The following is a 13555-nucleotide window of genomic DNA, read 5'->3' on the forward strand; positions in this document are numbered from 1 at the left end:
TCGCTCGCGGGGGAGCGCTGGCGGCCAGCGCTGGCGCAGGTGCGCAGGGGCCGCCCGCAGCTCGCAGCTGGGTCTCACACAGCGCTGCTGCTGTGCTAGGCAGCCTCATGGAGCTGCCCCGTGCGCTACTCCGCACCTTGCAGTGAATCCGGTGTGCAGTCATTGAAAGAGGTGCTGTGACCATGCTCCAAATACATACGGGACGTACTCTTATGTAATTTTATGTGATTAGTCCGTGCTCCACTCATTTCCACCTCGTGTTTGTATTACCAAACAGCACAACCAGATAAGCCTCAGTATTAACTCTGTTATTCGAGCCCCTTGTTACGTTAGAACTCTCTCTGGAGTACAGCGTGAACATTCTTTTCTATGTCGATCAGCCAAAAAGAGTGACCAAGAGCTAAAGGATGAAGAAATGGAATTGTTCACAAAATATTACATGGAATGGAAAGGAGGGAAAAAAAGTGACAACGTGTCATATGCAAACATACCACGATTTTACTACAGGGTAAGTGAAGTATCCAGATAAACTTTTAACACGAGGCTATTCTATGTTACAAAAAAAAGTTATGTTCACTCATCGGGACCCTGTAGCTTCAGAAGCTAAATTAGATTGAAAGTCTGAGTGATGTGAATTGCTTACTCTAATTTTTTTGTTTGTACAATTGTGAATTTCAGTAATTTTTAATAAGTACTGCAAATCTTATCAGGGTCAGTGAAATGTTTTGCTCATCAGTCTGCTTGGTAAAGATAGGAAGTTGTCTTTCAGAGGCACTTAAAGTTCTAACTAAATTTTGACATACTGGTGTCACATGTATGTATCTTCTGTTTCCTGCTTAGACATGGTGAGATGCTACTTCATGAAATTGGTGGGGCATTGGTCTTGCAGACTAGAGATGGATCTGTTGCTTGCATCATCCATCAGAAATGCTTGGTCCGGCAGCCTAGTTGTGAGCATGGATCAGGTTGGGATGGGAGCACATGTTGACATCTTGATACTGCTGGTACTCATCAACTGGACCGCTCAGCTGCTGCCAAACCTCTCATGGTCACGTATTCCTTAGGGTCTCACATTTCTGCCAGTGCAGTTCTCAAGTACCTGTGTTTCAGTTAATAGATACATGTGCAACTCTCCAAGTTCCAGTGGTGCTGTACAGTTTGGCACGTGAATCTTGGCAGAACTTTCACACTAGGTGTTCTTTCATCTTATTTGTTGGCCAAACAAGTCTAGTAGACTTTCACTCTTTGGAGAGTCAGGCCTACCACAAACCAGAATGTTCTGTTTCTCCCAAGTAAAACACAACAGTAAATGTTTTTTATGTGTGAGCCCTCATACCTAGTGACCATGGGAAGGTGCTTACTCAATGGGTTCTCTGGTATGAGGTGCCTCTCTCTCTCTTTCTCCTGTTAAAGATGTCCTGCTTTAGGTAAGTGCTTCATTATTGAAATGGTTTGAGGCAGTGTGCAAGTGATACCCCTTGTAGCAGAAGCAAGTTTGGTAGACTGGCTCTTTTCTTTCAAGTGAACAACTTCAATCAGAGTGTGTGACTCAAGACTACCTAAGAATACTTGCTGGATGTGTAGTTTTTGAATGCTCCTATGCTGAAAATTAAAATGCCACAATGTTTGCAGCTGCCAGCTGAAGATGAAGTCTTGCTTCAAAAATTAAGAGAAGAATCTCGAGCTGTCTTTCTCCAAAGAAAAAGTAGGGAACTGTTGGATAATGAAGAGCTGCAGGTAGGAAAATTATTTCTGTATGTCTTGTAATGGCTTCTGAATGGATTTAGATTATCTCCTGTCAGAATTTGATCTCCTGTCTGCCCACAGAACCTTGTGGTAAGGTGCCTTGAATTGGGCACACAGTACTTGGTAAAGCTGCAGTGCTGCCTAGCCTTGGGCTGGTAATGCCAGCATGAAGCTTCCTTGTTATGATGTATGTGAGGACTAAATTGATGGCTTCCAGTTTTCCAGCATGTTGGAATGATTTCTGTGGTGGGCCCAGATGATAAAATAAGTTCTGTTTATATATCACTGAGAGAGACTCCTAAGATGGATGATTTTATTACACTGCAAAGACCAAAGGGGTGTGACCCTAGAAATGCTAGTGAGGGAGGGAGAGTGTGCATGTGTTTAGCAGCATTTAAGGGAATGGAAGTAGCACACACAGACTTTTCTGGCTGAATGGCCATGTGTCCTGACTGACTGAGAAAACCTTGCATCAAACCCACATTTTTGCTGAGTTTCTTAAATACTATATCTTAAGCATGTTGACATCTCTAAAGAGATATCTTCTTAACCAAATATAAATATTTTTTAAGAATCTATGGTTTCTACTGGACAAACATCAGACATCACCAATGATTGGGGAAGAAGCAATGATTAATTATGAGAACTTCTTGAAAGTTGGTGAAAAAGCTGGACCAAAATGCAAGTAAGGCTTTCTTCTCTTGTATGTACTCATTCTGACTAAACCTAAGTGCTACTGTAACTTTCAGTTGCTAAAATAGATGGGAACAGTTTTAAGGTGAGAAAAAAATCATAGCCATGTAGTTACTGATGAACTGCTTACTTTACATCCTTACAAAGGCGTACTCTACCTCTCTGAGGTGACTTGTAATAGAGGTGCCTAAAAGAATAGTAGTGCATCCTTTTGAAGAAAAGTTTTTATCAGCATGAACATTTTTAGATGTCAGTGGTCAGCAAACAGCACATTATGTAAATGAACTGGAAATCATGTCTCCAGTGGTATTGCCCAACCTTCCCCAATATCTTCTGATGCAGAATTTCCTACCAGATGTGCACAGCATGCAGTGAATGGTAGTTCTTTAAGCTCCTTTTGGAGATGGCTGTTGTGCACATAGCTTTGTGATTGAAATTTGGGCAGAAGCCAGTTATTTGTCAGTACTGGCAGTTTCTTTTATGTTCATATTGTTGTAGAAGATTGGAAGCTACCAAACACATTGTACTAAAGAGAAATTGAATAGAAGCTCTCAAAAGTTCTACATCACTGAAGAGTCTAATGAGCAGAAGAGGTAGCTGCTTTTTATGGAGTTTACTGTTGTTACTTGGTAGGATTCCTGATGAGTGCAATGTAGCATATTAACACATTCTGTGTTAAAACATTATTTTACAGGATCTGTAAATGTCAAATACAGTAGCTGGATCTGTCAGTGCAGTGTAATCAGATGTGTGTTTGTTTTACAGGCAGTTCTTTACAGCGAAGATCTTTGCTAAATTACTCCATAATGATCCTTATGGGAGAATCTCTATCATGCAGTTTTTCAATTATGTCATGCGAAAAGGTTAGTGAGTCCTTCTTTGGTGTTTCATTTTAAGGCTTTTTCAGCTTTATTTGTTACTTGATGCTCCCTTCAACAGCAGTGAGATCTGTCCTTAACTACAAATGCTGTTTATTTTGAGGCTTGGGATTTTTTTCTTGTTACTAGAAGGTGGGAGTCCATCATACCTCTGAAATCCACCTCTCCCCAGCCGCAGATATGCTTGATCTGTTTGTTACATATATTGTCATTCTGATTTCCTTTATTCAGGCAATACTGTGAAGTGCAAAGCAATACAGTTCCATGGCAGGTGTGATCTTAACCACTGTGATCAGGCAGATAGCTTTGTTTGCTGTTTGTCCTTCTACATTGATGTCTATATTTTTTAACTGTTTGTCAAATATGTCACTATGTTTCTGTGCTTATCACTTACCATGCTTGCAGCTATTTTTTATTATAAATAGCCACTTGGGCTGAAAAGTGCCCTTTTATTAGATGTTTTTTAAAAACATTGGGCTGGCTAGCAGAAAGGAAGATTGTCTCATTATCTTTTGCCCTGGGTACTGTGTTCTTAGATCTGTTAAAGCAGATCTAAGAGAACAGCACCTTTCTCTGAGCAGCTCAGCCTGCCTAACTTAAAATCTTGTGGTGCAGGGGATGAGAAATGTGTTGAGCAGGAAGCCTGATATGCAGGTGTGCACATTGTGTAAAGAATGAGTAATAGGCCCATTTCCAGCCGCAAACCCAAAACCTGCAGGGTAGGAGACTTGTGGCAAAGTCTGTTAGGATTGTATGGATTTCAAAAAGGCCCACCCAGATGGACAGAGGTTTTTCAGAGCTTGTTTCACCCAGAAGTTTTGAGTCTTGTGTATTTATGATGATGCCTTTCTTCTAAGCAAACAAACAAAATAGTAATTAAAAAAAAGCTACCACCACCAGATCACTTCATGTGTGATAAATTTACCTTTAAACTTAAGCCAACAATGAAACAGCAAAGATCTTTATGAAGGACAGCTTATATTGCATAAGAGGAACTTTTGAACTGTTTCTTCAGAAAATGGGAGTTAAATTTAATGTTGAGTATGTGAATCATAGTTTTTATTAATCTAATTTATATTCCATCACATTTACAGTGCTTTGACAATGGCTTCAGGCACATTGTCCTGTAGATTTTCCAATTAATGTGCCTTCTCATTACAAAGACAGATGCTTGTGTGATTCTAATTCTTGTCTTGTAACTCAGAACTGAGGGCCTGACCTTTGGCTGTAGCTGCAGTGTCTGGTGCTATACAAGGGCTTGTAGCAATCTGTCTGTATATGACATTGTACAGCTGTTCAATGAAAATGCACTGCTACACGTTTCTAAGTCAGTGAGAGAGAACAAATCCATATGATTCCATATCACCAGCTGTGTGTGCTTGCAGCCTGGAAAGCCTGGGCTGCATCAAAAGAAGCGTGGCCAGCAGCTCAGGGGAGATGGTTCTCCCTCTGTGCTCTGAGACTCTGGAGACCCCATGTGGAGTCAGCACAGGAGAGATGTGAGCCTCTCCTGTGGCTGCAGGCTGAGAGAATTGGGGTTGTCCAGCCTGAAGAAAGCTCTGGGGGAGCCGTCATAGTGGACTTTCAGTATTTAAAGGGAGTGTATAAAATGGAGAGAGTGACTTCTTAGCCAGGCAGATAGTGATAGGACAAGGATAATACAGTTTTGCAGTAAGTAGGACAATACAATTTTGCAATAGGTAGGACAATACAGGTTTATATTAAAAGAGGAGACATTTAGAGTAGATGCTAGGAAGGAATACTTTACTCAGAGGGTGGTGAGGCACTGGAACAGATTGTCCAGAGAAGTTGTGGATGCACCATCCCTGGAAGTGTTCAAATCAGGTTGGATGGGGCTTTGAGCAATCTGATCTAGTGGGTGCCATCCCTGCCTGTGGCAGGGGGGGGGAGGGAACTGGATCTTTAAGGTTGCTTCTAATACTAGCCATTCTGTGATACACCAAATAAAATGTGGTGTCTGCTCAGCCATTTGTCACATCTATTTATTATAAGGCAGTCGTGGCAATGGTGAATATTTATATTATAATTAGTCTATATTTATGAAGTGTATATTTATAGTATACTGCAAGTGACTCTTAAAAATTTAGAGACTGAAACAGTGTTTCTAAGCAGTACATGACATGGTTTTGCTTAAAGCTCAGAAAAATGGGAAGAGGCACTTAAAATCCAGCTGTGCCTGGCCTCTAGAATAACATCAAATTTTGGCATGAACTCAAAAGCCCCATAGGTTTCTTGCATTGTAATTCTGTTTTCTGTTTCACAGTATGGCTTCATCAGACAAGAATAGGTCTCAGTTTATATGATGTGGCAGGACAAGGCTACCTCAGAGAATCAGTAAGTAAATTCTTGATTAACTTAATGTCTCTCTTTAAATCAAATGACAAAGCATCAGAAAGATCCCATTTTTTTCTAGCCTTGTCTTGTAAAAGCTTATATAATAACATAGATTTGGGATGGGCACATTTGTTTGGATAAATTGCAATTCATGTATTCAAGAGATGTGGTGGTGAGAGTGGTGCTAGCCTTTTAAACTTATGAGTAGTTTTCTGAAAAAAGGATTGTATCTACAAAGATTTCATGTCATTAGCACTTTACTAGATTTAGTAGGATATGATAAAAATCACAAATTATTCTTCAGTGAGTTATTCTCCTGTTCTAAAAGGAGGTAATATTATAAAATAAATTAAAATGTCCTAGTTATCACTCAACTTAAAGAAAAAAGATTTATTGAAGAATACTAAGCAATGGGATAATCCAATCAGGAGTTATGCTCCTGATATTTGAAAAAGGTACAGTGGAATGCATTTATATTTACATATAAATATCATGTACTTTGTTAAATTCTGATTCATTAATAGGTTGTTTCAGCCCTAGAATAACATGTGCGTGTGTATGATCTGGGATTTCTTGCACACAGACAGAAGCTTTTTTACCTGCTTTCATGCTCTTTTCTGCATTGTTGCAGGACTGTATTTTTAACAAAAAACACTTGAAACCCAAGGGAGGAATATAGCAAACATGGAACAATAATAATGTTCAATGCTTGTTTCCTTTTCTTAATTCTGCAGGATTTAGAAAACTATATTTTGGAACTCATCCCTACTTTGCCACAACTGGATGGCTTAGAAAAATCTTTTTACTCCTTTTATGTCTGCACAGCAGTTAGAAAGTTCTTCTTCTTTCTGGATCCTCTCAGAACAGGTAGGTCTCTTAAAATGCTTCCACTGAAGCTACTTGTGTTTTCAAAGCAGTGTGTAGTTGTCCTGGTAGGCTTTTGTTCAGCATGGAAGATTATTCTCCACTGAAGACCATGACTCTTTATTGTGGTCTAATAATCTACTTTTACAGCTACTGAATTTCTATGAGATACCTATCAGCTGAGATACTATAGAGTTATCTCATAGAAACTGACAAGTAAGATTCTGTTTCATCATAATGAGCCATTAGCAGTAGCTAATTTTGTACGTGTTTAGGGTGAATAGAAAACACAGCGACCTACAACACAGCTGCTTGTCAGAACATCCACAGAGCTGTGGAAATGCTCAGGATGGTTAGAGTGATGTGCTTTTCCTGTGATTAAATCTGTGTGCACTATGTAGACTCACCAGAAAGGCCTGCAGCTGGGTCTGATAATGCTTGTTACAAGTGTAGCTCCCTCCTATGCCCTCGATTTAAGCCACAAACTGCATGTGTTTTCAAGGTCCAGCTGTGCCCCTTGTAAAGGTCAGAATTGTGTGGGCAGCAGCCTCTGGCAGAGGTAATTGCAAACGTTTGGAGAGGTGGGTGGGAAGTTTTAAGTGCCATTATTTTGTACAGCTGTTAGCACAGTGTCTGTGCACCAGTCAGAGCTGCACCAGCAGAAGTGCATTCTGCTACCTTAGCTTTGTGTCACAGCTGGAGTTTTGAAGGTGTAAGAATATCATTTCACTTAGGAGATTATTATTTCATCAAATATTTTAAGCATGCTTTCTTTGCATTTTTATTTTACATTTTGAGTAGTTGATACTGAACATTCACATTTATTTTAATCTAGTTTTCTGGCATTTAAAGCTTCAGGATAGCTCCTGCCAATGTCAGTAGTTTTGTCCAAACATTTTAAAAGGTATTTTATTTTATCTCTGAAATTAGAGCCTTATCCTTGATGTTAGACATGGGTTTTGTTTAGCTTTTGTTTCTAAAAAAGTAATCTTTTTCTGCTCCAAATACTTCTTTCTTAAGTAGAACCACCTAAATGAGGATAGTCAAATGGATATGGTGGCTGCGCAACTGTTAAAATGTATTTTTTTTTTCTTGCTGCAGGGAAGATAAAGATACAGGATATTTTAGCTTGCAGCTTCCTGGATGATTTACTGGAGGTAAAGGTCTCTGACATATACTGTTGTATTTTAATTTACTCTTTCTGAATTCTAACTTTATGTTTCACTTAGTTAAGGGATGAAGAACTTTCTAAAGAAAGTCAGGAAACAAATTGGTTTTCTGCTCCTTCTGCATTAAGAGTTTATGGTAGGTTCCTTTATATGCCAACACTTCTTCTCTTTCTTGTGTGACTTAGTCACATTATTACTGCTATTTTTCCTCTGCTTTTGTCATGTTAAATCCTCCTGCTAGTTTGTCTTTTCAAATCCTGTATTCACCCTTTCAGTTTATCTTCCTGACTTTCTTTGTAATATTGGTTCTCTGCTGTTGCTCTTTATTGTGGTTTTAAAACCTGTCACTTTGTTGCACAAGGTGCAAGATTCCTCTGTAACCTTCTCTTCTGGCTCTATTCATGCCTTTGCATCCTCTTTAGCTCTTTATTAATGCTTGCAGCATATTTGTATAAAGTAATATGCTCTTAGCCTTCTGCTCCTCTCTCAGTATCCACAGTTATTAACTTACTTTAGAACTGCTGACACCTCCTTATGGGAATCCCACTTCTCTCCCTCCCTGTTCTGTACTTGTTTCTGATGCTTTATGGATATTATTGTGAATCTAGTAAATTCTCACTTAACTGCATTAATTTTATTATGGAAATTGGAAAATTAAGCATTTCATTGTTTATTTTTCCCTGTTGAAAGAATTCCTTTCAGATAGAGGCATATTATGGTTTGCTTTTTTCATCTCCTTGCTAGGTCAGTACTTAAACCTTGATAAAGATCACAATGGCATGCTCAGCAAAGAAGAACTGTCCCGATATGGAACAGGAACTCTGACCAACATATTTTTGGATCGTGTCTTTCAGGAATGCTTAACTTATGATGGTGAAATGGTAATTGCATGTTTTCCCTTTGTCCACAGCATAACATCTTTGGCTTATTGAGTTGAGAGGTGTCTAATAGTCAGTATCTTTAAAGAGTAGCTTGAGGTGAAGAAACTTTTGTTTAACATTGTGCACTCAAATGACGATGCAACATATTAGCAAGTTAATTTTCCTAAGAGCAAGGTGATTGTAGTGTGGCCTAAAAAAAAATTGCTTGTTTGAAAAAGCAGAGGTGAAAGAGAATCCAGACAGCCTATGATAAAGCCACTTGTAGATTCAGTTACAAAAGTGCATATTGAAAAAATTTATAGATGCAGCAATACCTTTTAGTTAAATGTAATGCTTTAAAGAGAAGCAAAGACAAGTGGCACACTTGAGATTAGTGCAAGTTAGCTAAGCTGTTATTGCATGTTAGCTAAGCCTTTGCTGTAGGGGCCTGTTGCAAAACTTCTTCATGAAGACAACTGTTTTTCATCATAAGCTTTCCATAGCTGTCAAAAATGAGAAGTCTAACTAATTTAAAGTAACACCTTATATATTTTTTGAAGCTTTACTTAATGTTCAGCTACAATTCTTGTCTGCGTTCACATGACTGGAATGTGAAGTGATAAGTTATAAATTCACTATACAGCCCTTTTGCCACCTGAGCAGTTTCTTTGTTGGAATCACATAATCGCTGAGGTCATGAGGGATCCTCTCAGTTTTCCTGTTCTGGACTTGCAGCAATAGATTCATCTCTCTTGTATGGGGGAGGCCAGGGCAGGACCCAGTGCCTGGATGTAGCACCAGCAGTGTTGAGTAGAGAAGGATGACCTTCCTCAGCTTGCCACCAAAGCATTTCCAAATGCAGCTGAGGGTGCTGGCAGCAGCCTTTGCTGCAGGGCCCTGTTGCAAAGCTGCTTCCTGATAGTCAGCCCCCAACTCTACAGGTACAGGGGGTTATTCCTACCCAGATGCAAGATTTTGCCTCCCTCTGTTGGACTCGGTGAGGCTCCTGTTAGTCCATTTCTTCCAGGCTGTCATGCTCCTTCTGAATGACAGCACAACTCCTTGGTGTTACAGGTAAACAGGGTAATTATACACACAGGGCTGGAGGATTTCTGTCCTTGTCACAGCTGTATCTTCATTGGGAAACCAAGAATCCACACTAATGGAAAGGAAAAGTGTGATACTTTTTTGGAACATTAAGTAATGTTTCTTGCATGTAATTTGCCAAACCACTGACTCTGGTTTAAGGATTATGTAATTGGCCATATAGTGCATTATTTGTTACCAGTAGGTTACTGCCACTAGACATTTAATTTATGATAATGAAAACATTTTATATGTTTTTTCTTCATTAGTTGGGTATGTTCAGCAGTTTAAAGATATAGTAAACATTGTTTAAAAGCATATATATGGCGTTTCATTTCGATTTATGCTTTGAATGCTATTTTGCCTCTAAAATGGCAGGATTTCCCATTATCAGCAGACATTAAAAACTAACTTTTCTGTGCACATTAGTGGTAGCAGCCATTTTCTATTTAATGTTGTCTTTTTCAGAAAATAAACTGATCCCCTAGAATGAAATAGCTGCCAATTATAGAGCTCCTGCTTGCAAAATCAATTTAGAAAGAAGACTGTAATAAACATGATTGTATCTACTTCTAGGACTATAAAACCTACCTGGACTTTGTGCTTGCATTAGAAAACAGAAAGGAGCCTGCAGCTCTGCAATATATTTTCAAACTACTTGATATAGAGAACAAAGGACACCTGAATGTCTTTTCCCTTAATTATTTCTTTAGGGTAAGTCTCTTTATAAGTAGGCCATTTTCTGTGTTTATAGTGTTACAGCCTATGTGCTTCTGCATGCAGATCTGCAGGAAATCACTTTAAATTACCAATAGCCACAGGCAGGCTAGTAACGACTTCTAAGAAGATTTAATTTTTTTTTAAAGACTAAAATTGGAAAGATTTCAAAAGGTATTTTCAGTAGTTTATCTGCAGTTGAAATTAACTGGTTTGATTTTGAGTAGGAAAACTATTTTCTATTGATTTGGTTTTTTTTTTTTTTAATTTAAAATTGTCCTAAGATTATGTGATGATTACCTGTTAAAATCTTTTATGATAGTTCTAATTGATTATTGCCCATGGTTTTAGTTTCAACTGTAATACTGAAATTCACTAAAAGAGATGAAGATAATGAAATTTATTGATAGGCCTATACAGCTGTGGGATTTTCTCATTCAGTGCTTTGACTGGAAAAAGCTTATTGTATTTTTCATAGTGTGCATTTGTACCTGTTGCTTCCAAAATAGATTTAAACTAAGCTTAATTTTTTTTAGTTGCTGTTAATTTTAACTTAAGATTGTAAAATCTTCCTCCAAACTGTGGTTTGTGTGTGATGGTTTTTGTTGTTTTGGGTTTTTTTTTCTTCTAACTGGTGGTGATTTTGGTTTGGAAAGGGGGCAGTTGTTTTCTTGTTCCATCTTGTTTTTCTCATCGACACCTGAGATATCTTGGGAAGTACTATGCAGTAGAATGGGATTTTTGCTGTGGATGGTTCCAGCTGTGTTATGAGCTTAATGCTTTATCCATGTGCAGGATTCCCTCAGTAGTATCTATTCAGACAGAGGGACAAGCACTCCAAATTGTTACATGAATTTTTGTATTATAACTGTGACAATAAATAATGTCATTGTGCTTAGCTGTCTGCTTGAAGGATGAAGAACAAGGTACAGACTTCATAGAGTCCATAAAGCATTCAGGCCTGCTCAAGGCAGGATCCTATACATACCTTATTTCTGTATTGTAACAAGTCTCCTTTTGGACATGGAACATTCTAAGTTTTCCTTGAAATCAGAACAGTTCCTCTTGACTGTGTGAATGCTTGATTGCTTTTCTGCCAGCATTAAGTGTCAACAGCTCTGCACCTATAGAGGCTGTGCTGACAAGGCTGTGCAGCTTGTGCTAGTGAAACAGTTTGGTTAGCAGATGTAGGTTTGGTGATGCAGGTGTTTAAATAGTACTACATTAAAATAATTGATTTGTCTTTCTGCTCGTTGGTCATTTTCCTTCTCTCTTTCCTTAGCCCATATTTCATACTGTGTCAGAAACAGAACCTTATGGTTTGAGTGTATTAATATCTTGAGTGTTGAGGGACAATATGCAAATTGCTCAAACACTGGTCATAATGAAAGTAATATTCATATCATACTCATTAAGAACCGTAAATTTAGAAATGTGTATCATTGATAGTGCCTTAATTCACCCTTGCCTCACATATGGAAGAAAAATTATTGCAAACTGTACCATGAATGCTTTGTTAGAGGGCAATACAGCTTAAAATGCAGAAGCATTTAATAACTTTTGTACAGTGTGAGTATAATATTGCAATAGCCATTCCTAACTTCTCTTTTTTTCTAGGCTATTCAGGAACAAATGAAAATTCATGGACAAGAACCAGTTTCTTTTCAGGATGTCAAGGTTAGCTTTACCAAATGGAGTACTGTGTAAAATCTGTGAATAAGCATTTAGTAATTTAATTGTGTTAAATCATAATTTCTAGGTTGCTGTATACTTACTTGGAGAGTACTAGAAATGAATTGACTTGTCCTACTCATAGGTTTGAAAATGCCTTTCTAGTCAGCAGTTGCTCTGTAAAGTAACTGATGTGTTCTAGTAGTTTCCTTAATAATAGACAAATTACCTGTTAAATACACTTTGCTGTTTCTTACACTTGAAGGTACTTGCTAAGTCTGTTTTACAGTTCTGGGGATCATTCCTTGGGGTACAGGGGGCAGACTGGTGACTGAAACAAACAGCCTATAAAACTGATTACCGCCTACTGCATATTTAGTTTCAGTACTTAAAAGTACAAGAGCTTCTACAAAACTTAGCTTGTACAAGTGAACTGAGATTCATTTTGCCATTTTGAGGCTGAAGCAATTTCTTACTTGAGATGTGGGAGCTGAGAACACTGCTCTGAACTGTAGCCAATCAGTCAGTGTGCTTTGTGTCTTAAATGCTTTGGGTCTTAACAGCTGCTTTTTGTGAATTGGTGTGGGCGTCACTAGTTACCCAAGGATCATTCTATAAATGGTATGAAATAGCCATTATTCTGCTCATTCATGTGTGGGGCTTTTCTCCCAATTTTGATTTGTCTTTCATAGGATGAAATCTTTGATATGGTGAAGCCTAAGGACCCTTACAGAATCTCCCTTCAAGACTTGATCAATAGCAGTCAAGGAGACACTGTTACCAGCATTCTAATTGATCTTAATGGGTTCTGGACCTACGAGAACAGAGAAGTCCTTGTGGCCAGTGACAGTGACAGCACTGCTGATGGTGATGAAACGTGACTGCCAGTGGCAGCAGACTGTATCCACAGAGATCTCTATCTGATGGGCCAACTGCTGGAAGCTGGAAGTGTTCATTATCTGAATTAATTCCTCTTCCATTTTACTTCTCTCCCTTCCTCCTTTGCCCCCACATATGATATAAAATGTGGTACATACACAAATCACAGAACTAATTTCTGAAACCAAAAAAGCAAGTGCTGTTTAAGAGGCAAAAAGAGCCTTTTTTTAAAATAAATATTTTTGGACTTTTTTCATGTGTACCAAGCCCTGGTCTTATTTAAATACCTTATTCTAAGGGTGAATTTGACCTGAAAGTAAGAATGTGGTTCTTGGTATCTTCAGCACTGGCCTGTATCCACCCAGCCATCCCAAGCCTCCCTCTCCATTCTGCATGGCTTCCTCTAATGACAGCACTGTTGAGCATTCTGTTGTGAAGGCAGAAGTTTTCAGTAAGAAGTGAAGAATTTAGGTCTTTTTCTTCTATGCCAGCTTTAAGTGTGTAATAGGAAGGATAAGTAAATCATTGAACTGGATAGTTACCTAATTTTAAGAGGTTCATTAACAGAAATAAAACTGCACTAGCTTCAGATCTAGTTAAAACTAATCCAAACACCTGTACAGAGGCTTTCACCAAG

At 38.5% G+C, this 13555-nt stretch overlaps 1 protein-coding gene across 1 annotated transcript; it reads left to right on the plus strand.

Moving 5' to 3' along the window:
* The first annotated feature begins 386 nt into the window (after positions 1-386).
* PPP2R3C (protein phosphatase 2 regulatory subunit B''gamma) lies at positions 387-13170 on the plus strand. Its single transcript, XM_031064231.1, has 12 exons — positions 387-508; positions 1633-1737; positions 2319-2431; positions 3205-3302; positions 5602-5672; positions 6407-6539; positions 7638-7693; positions 7766-7841; positions 8450-8586; positions 10228-10365; positions 11986-12045; positions 12732-13170. Exons 1-12 carry the CDS (start codon positions 416-418, stop codon positions 12918-12920), a joined length of 1269 nt encoding a protein of 422 aa, XP_030920091.1. The 5' UTR covers positions 387-415; the 3' UTR covers positions 12921-13170.
* The last annotated feature ends 385 nt before the right edge of the window (positions 13171-13555 follow it).

The sequence above is a fragment of the Geospiza fortis genome, unplaced genomic scaffold (assembly GCF_000277835.1).
Source record: "Geospiza fortis unplaced genomic scaffold, GeoFor_1.0 scaffold54, whole genome shotgun sequence".
NCBI classification, from domain to species: Eukaryota; Metazoa; Chordata; class Aves; order Passeriformes; family Thraupidae; genus Geospiza; species Geospiza fortis.